The sequence below is a fragment of the Lathyrus oleraceus genome, chromosome 7 (genome assembly GCF_024323335.1).
Source record: "Lathyrus oleraceus cultivar Zhongwan6 chromosome 7, CAAS_Psat_ZW6_1.0, whole genome shotgun sequence".
Lineage (NCBI taxonomy): Eukaryota > Viridiplantae > Streptophyta > Magnoliopsida > Fabales > Fabaceae > Lathyrus > Lathyrus oleraceus.
This window is the reverse complement of record NC_066585.1, coordinates 524,589,942-524,596,476: the sequence shown is the minus strand read 5'-3', so window position 1 is coordinate 524,596,476 and position 6,535 is coordinate 524,589,942. Positions and strand designations below refer to the sequence as shown.

Sequence of the window (6,535 nt, the reverse complement as noted above, 5' to 3'; positions counted from 1 at the left end):
GATATTCACCAACCTTTTTAATAATCCATAGCAAAAACTCCATATCCAGCACATGCCAGTGTTTGTCCTAGTCTTCACTATCGCATCCGAAACTGGAAGGAGACCAACAAAATCCCAAAGGGGACCAACAAAATCCCAAGGGAGATAAAGTTGAGGGACCAAAAAGCTGGTTTTTTAAATGAGAGGATTTAAAGTTAAAAATCATCAAACTAGGAGGACCAAAAGTGTATTTAAGTCAAAATATTTCTTACTTTCTCTCACTTAAATTTAGCCGTAGCGTTGCAAGAAACTTATTTTATTTAGTAAGGTATTTTTGTAATTCTAAAATGGGCATTGTTGTAAATTCACCAAGGAATACTTTATCTTGATTGAATAATTTATCCATAAGAGATTGTTTATTTGTTTTAAAAGCTAAACCCGTTAAAAACTTTGGTTTGAGGATTTAGATTCTAAGTCCCTGTTTAGGTTTGTAAGTTAAGCCTAGTTAAAAGCTTACTTTGGTTTGAGACTAGTCTGGTTCAAAATCTTAACTAGGTTCGAGGTTATCCATGTGAAAAACCCGGTTCAGTTCGGTTGTACCCCAAAATTTGCCCTCATCTTTTCATATTTCATCCAACTTATGACTTGAGATTCATCAGCACTCATGTGCATCATGCACTCATTCTCACAAACATCATAGATTCAAAGATTGTGAATAACATAATATGGTCTTGCTTGATCTTAGGGGATTACATCTTGATCTTTCATGCCTAAACCCTAATGTGCTTGGCTTTTGTCCTAGATGAATCTTTTGATCCATAAAACCCTAATTATGGGTGCTCATCATGGGTGATTCATTTGTTGACCTTGCTTTGGGCTCAAAACCCTAGTTCTAGGGGGATAGATATGAGCTTACTTCTTGAGCCTTGATACTTGTTCATTTCACCATTCACCTTGATCATATTAAAACCTACTTTTATTGTGACTCTTGATTCAGGGTATTGTGGACCATCTGGTCATCTCTTGACCATGTAGCTTACAAACCCTAGGCCTTTGACCCCTTGTTGTTTGTCCTATCGTCTATGACTTAATCTTTGATCCCAAACCCTAATCTAGGAGGTGCTTCATGCCCAGTCATTTGTGGATTATTTTATGCTCTAATTCTTGATTCAAGGGCCTGGTCCTTTAATCAAGGCTCATGTTTCACCCTTGATCCACAAAGGTTTCAACTTGCATCATTCACTCAATATCATTAGCATTACATATTGCATTTCCTAGCTAAGTTGACTTCTGGTCAACTGTTGACTTTTTGGTTAACTAGTTGACCAAAGTCCACCGATCATTAATATTGATTCTAAGTGTAATCTATTACGTAAAATGAAACTTGATTTAAATTGAACTTGAAAATGGTGGCAAGCTTGTTCTTGATCCAAAGTACAAACGGTGCGGTAATTAAAAGGTGTGACAATCCCTCGAAGTGAGTTATTGCCACTTTACATGTGATTTTCTGCCTAAAACTAAGAAGGAATTTTGACAGAGCTTTTGCGCGAATTAGATGGATGGATAACACTCCAAAAATGGCCCTATATATAGAGTTCATAACCTTGACAACTATTTTGATCGTGCAGACCTAGTGGATGGAGTGGCGGTTGAGAAACTGCTAAGAAAACGGCCGACTACGCAGAACTGCCTTCTGCATGATAATGGAGAACGCCATTAGGGGAATGACAAACACCATTCCTTCAATACTTAAGTGATGTGGCAAACATTAGAGATGGCGAACGTGATCCGTTCAGAATGGTCAAATTCAACCCTTTTGCTCCTCTTTAACTCCTTTTTCGCTCCTTTTCCGCGAGACTTCCAAATCTCAAATGAAATTAACTAACAACTGCAAAACAAATAAAACGGAAGTAAAAGACGATATAATGCATAAAAATATAGAAAAATAATATGTGAAATAAGCCTAAAAATACGATACGATTTCACGTTATCAATAATTGTCATCACGAACATTCTACTTATGTTCTGTTCCACGCCGAAAATATATTAACTATTGTTTTGTCAACAATACTCCTATAGGAGAAAATATTATTTGTTTTCTTAATATTCTAAAATAAACTTAAAATGAATAATTTGAAGGAACAATGAATTGTTAATACTTTTTCCATGGGAAAAGAAATAAAACGTGTTAGACAATAAATGTAAATTTAAAAGTAAAGTTGAATTTAATGTGATAAAGCAAAGTCTTTTCCTAAAATACTTCAAATTTTAAACTTCACATTTAATCATATTCAATAAAAGTTGAAAGTTAACGAAAAAATTACACATCAATAAGGTGTTGATCGAGTGAATTGGTCACCCAAAAATTTGATAGTCCACCTAGTTATATTAAAAGAAAAGGAAGTCTCGTGATTGCTTTAAAAGTTATGTTAAAATATAAATTAATTTTTTATGTTTCTGTTTGTATTGTTTTTAGTTTGTTCGACCTTTTCTTAGTTTATTATATATTTTTTAGGTAACTATGTTGGAAACTACTATATATAAAATGAGATATCTATTGTATAACCTAATTTTGATAATAATAAAAGTATTCATTCTTCATTCCTCTTTCAATATTTTGAAAACAATAATCATAATGACTATACGTTAACATGGTATTTAGAGTATATCCATTATATGTTCTGGTTTTTTTTTTTCTATAATTAATTTTTTCATCTCTCTAATTTTGGGACCTTTCACGTGTATTCCTAAATATCTATTTTTTCAAGATAAATATTATTTTATTTCTGCCATAAAATCTCCATGTGGCTTCATTTCTTAAGCCAGTGCAAATTTCCCACATCTCTCCGGTTCTATACTCATCTATCTAAACCCACTCAAAAACCCATAAATATCCACGTTGATATTATTAATCCATTTCATTCTTAAACCCCGAAATCACCCACCTTTAACCCTACACCGAAATCACCCACCTTTAACCCTACATACAATATTCAATACAAAAAACTTATTCAACCTCAAACCTATAAATCACCAAGAACCCAGAAAACCCCCTTCAACAAACCATATACCTTCAATGAAACCTAAATCTTCGACCCTCAAAACCTCCTTCATTTTTATCTTCATATTGCACAAAATTGTATTTCACCTAAATTCCTAAACATTAATCTCTGTATTCATCTAATAACCCTAAATACCATAAGAATAAAATTTGGTTCTGCATCTGATCTTTAGTTTTGATGATAACAAGACACTGTTTCTTAGAGAACAATTTTGTATCCTAATGGTTGTGTATAATGTGTAGCTTTTGTTAACAGATTCTGACTCTGAAGAATTGACGCATGATGTCATCAAACTCTGGACTCAACACACTTTGACTCTGAAGAGATACAACATGCTTTACAAGATGATGTCAAGTTCTATAAAACTCTTAGACAAAGATTCTGATGAACATTTGTGCTAAAGCTTCTGACTGTGACTCTAATTAAAGAGTCTTTGAAGGTGTGTCAAGCCTTCAAGATTCTGCACTCTCAAGTTCTAAAGACTCTGAAGAACAAGATCTGAAGATTCTTAAGACCAGGTTCTGAGGAACTGTGTCAAGACACTCAAGACTAAGATTCTGAAGACTCTCTCAACTAGTATCTTGATCATTCTAAGCATGCTTCAACATCATTTATTCAAAAGCCTCTAAAGATTAGAAGACGAGATCAAAAGATTTTGCGTCAGAAAAATAATACATATTACAAGATCAACTTTGCCTCCACTACGCTATTTTTGTGGGCTAAAGACAATATTATTATACCATTTTTCCTCCTATATGCAAATCGTTATACAAGGACACAACTTCATTCTTGATATTCCAATTCTACCCTCCAACAGATCTTTTCACTCTTTATATAAAGGAGACTTGGAAGATTGGACAAGCTGCTAATTTACGTTGCTATTCACTACGCTATTACATAACGTTTTTCCTGAAATATATATTATTGTGAATAGAATTTAGAAACACACATAGATCTTTTGTTCGTAATTGTGTGAGAATTTCATTGTACTAAACTTGTGTTATTCTACTTTCTTAGAAGCAATATTGTAAACACATTCTTGTAAATCTCATTTGTTTGAGTGTATTCCTTGAGTGACTAGGATTTTAGTCAAATAGACTCAAGAAGACAAAAGTGACTTGTCTTTGTGTGTCTGTAATCAATTTCGGTTATAGTGGACTATGTCCTTGTTGAGAAGACAACCAGTATAAAAATAATTGTGTTATTCTTCTTGTTCGTTTTCACTATTTGATTGTGTTGGTTTTAAAAAACTTTCATTTTTAGAAACCTAATTCACACCCCCCCCCCTTCTCTCTTGTATTTCTTGCCACCTTCAAATGATATTAGAGCTCCGGTTATGGTCTTGATAAGATTATCAAACACCTAACAGTGTTAGATAATGATCCAATGCGAAACACAATAGCTGAACTTCCACCAGCAACCGCTCCTATAAATGGTAGAGATCGCTATAATGCTAAACCTCCTGTTTTTGATGGAGATATATTTGATTATTAGAAAGATAGAATATAAATCTTCTAGGTAATAAATCTAATCTATGGGATATGGTAGTTGATGGCTACATAAACCCTGTAGATGCAAGTGTCAATAAAGTAGAAAGAAGAGTGATGACGGAACAACAGAAAAGAGATTATAAAAATCATCACAAAGATAGAACTATCTTGTTGAACGCAATTTCATACACTGAGTATGAAAGTATCACCAACAAATATACTACAAAGTCCATATTTAATTCTCAGAGGATGAATTATGAAGGGAAGGCACAAGTCAAAGAAACCAAGGCTCTTGCCTTGATTAAGAAATATGAAGCGTTCAAGATGGAAGACGAGGAAACTATTGAGAACATGTTCTCAAGGTTTTAAACTCTTGTTGTGGAACTTAAGGTTATGGACAAAGGGTATTCTACTGCTGATCATATGAAGAAGATCTTCAGAAGTCTACCCGAAGATGGAGACCTGTGGTAACTGCTCTAAAGTTATCAAAGGATCTGAACAACACCTCTCTTGAAGAACTGGTTAATTCTTTAAGAAGTCATGAAATTGAGATTCAGGAAGATGAGCCCAAGAGAAAGAGAAAATTTGTTACTCTGAAGTCTTCGGGAAGGTTTGGAAAGATAAAAGTTCTTCAAGCAAAAACATATGAAGATTATGAAGAGGAATCAAAAGAAGAAGATGAATTGTCTCTTCTCTCCAGACATGTTAATCAACTCTGGAAGAAAAGGCAAGGAAAATTCAGAGGACAAAGAAGGAAAGGTGGTCATTTTGAGTGTATTTATGGATTCAAGAAAGCTGAAGCCAACAAAGATCTTACTTTCTTTGAATTCAAGGAACCTGGCCACTTCAATAATGAATATCCCAAGTTAAAGAAAGAAAGACCTAAGAATAACTTCAGAGGAAAGAAGAAGGGTTTGATGGCTACATGGGATGATTCAAAATCCTTAGGAGACGACTTTGAGGAAGAGCAGGCTAATATGGCACTGATGGCTTGCACAAAAGCTCCTATTGAGACGATTCAATTAGAATCAGAATCTGAGTCAGATTCTGAAGAGATATTTACTGAACTCACTCGCTCTGAACTTGAATCTAGTTTATCAGAAGTTTTGGACAAGTATCAGAAGATTTTGGAAAAATACAAGGATCTGAAGAAGATTCATTTATCTGAGTCAGAAACGCACTGTAAGCTTAAGAAAGATTTCTCAAGTTTGAGTGAAGAAAAATTTATTTTGAAAAACAACAACTATGTACCTCATAGCAAGAGTCTCAAATCCGAGAAGAAAAATATTTCAAAATCCTCTACAGGTTCTGGTGATATCATAAAGAAATATGATAAGTCCTTCTAGAAATTTCTCGCTAAAAGCCTGAGTAGAAGCTTAATGACTTAAATAAGTTATGGCGTAAGTAGAAACGAAATAAGAGGTATTGGTTATGATTATGAAAAAGATGATAAACCAAATACTCTTAAGTCCCATTTTGTCCCTTCTGGTAAACAAAATGGCATTGTGCCTAAAGGTAAAAAAAAATTCAAAATCTAAGGCTAAAGCAAAAGCTCATTCTCATTTCAATTATGCATACATGTATAAATATCTTGCACAGAAACTCAAGTTTGTTGAAAACTCTAGGAAGACTAACCCAAAAGGACATAGAAAGTTAAGGGAAAAGTACGAACAAACCCCAAAGATAAGAAGTTTCCAAATCAAAACTAATAAAACGTAAGAGATTAGAGGTAAGGGGGTTGGTTACACAGAGGGAACGTGTTAGCACTCAAAGTGTCCTAGGTACTCCTAGGGAACCCTTTTTTATGTGTGTATGTGTTTTGGTATAAAAGATGTTTGAGAAAAAAAAGAATGTGGGGTTGAGAAAAGAATTCATTGGTTATATTTTTGTGTTTGACAAGACCTTCAGACTTGTGCCTACGTACCAACATAAAAATGAGGGATCAAAACCTTGTAGTTCATGGTTGCTTTTAATCAAAATTTAAGTTAAAGGGGGCATAAAGAG

General features: G+C 33.9%; 1 protein-coding gene across 1 annotated transcript; it reads left to right on the top strand.

Annotated features, from left to right (window-relative positions):
- Nucleotides 1–4,427: 4,427 nt before the first annotated feature.
- LOC127104736 (uncharacterized) lies at nucleotides 4,428–5,877 on the top strand. The gene is made up of 3 exons (XM_051041903.1): nucleotides 4,428–4,476; nucleotides 4,560–4,893; nucleotides 5,067–5,877. The coding sequence occupies exons 1-3, from the start codon at nucleotides 4,428–4,430 to the stop codon at nucleotides 5,875–5,877; spliced, it is 1,194 nt and encodes a 397-aa protein (XP_050897860.1).
- The last annotated feature ends 658 nt before the right edge of the window (nucleotides 5,878–6,535 follow it).

What these genes read in the sequence shown, in the direction of transcription:
- LOC127104736 (XM_051041903.1), top strand. Translation starts at nt 4,428, where the DNA reads ATGCGAAACACAATAGCTGAACTTCCACCAGCAACCGCTCCTATAAAT. An exon ending in AGCAACCGCTCCTATAAATG is followed by an intron (nt 4,477 to 4,559) that starts GTAGAGATCGCT and finishes TAAATCTTCTAG; the next exon opens with GTAATAAATCTAATCTATGG. An exon ending in ATTGAGAACATGTTCTCAAG is followed by an intron (nt 4,894 to 5,066) that starts GTTTTAAACTCT and finishes TAATTCTTTAAG; the next exon opens with AAGTCATGAAATTGAGATTC.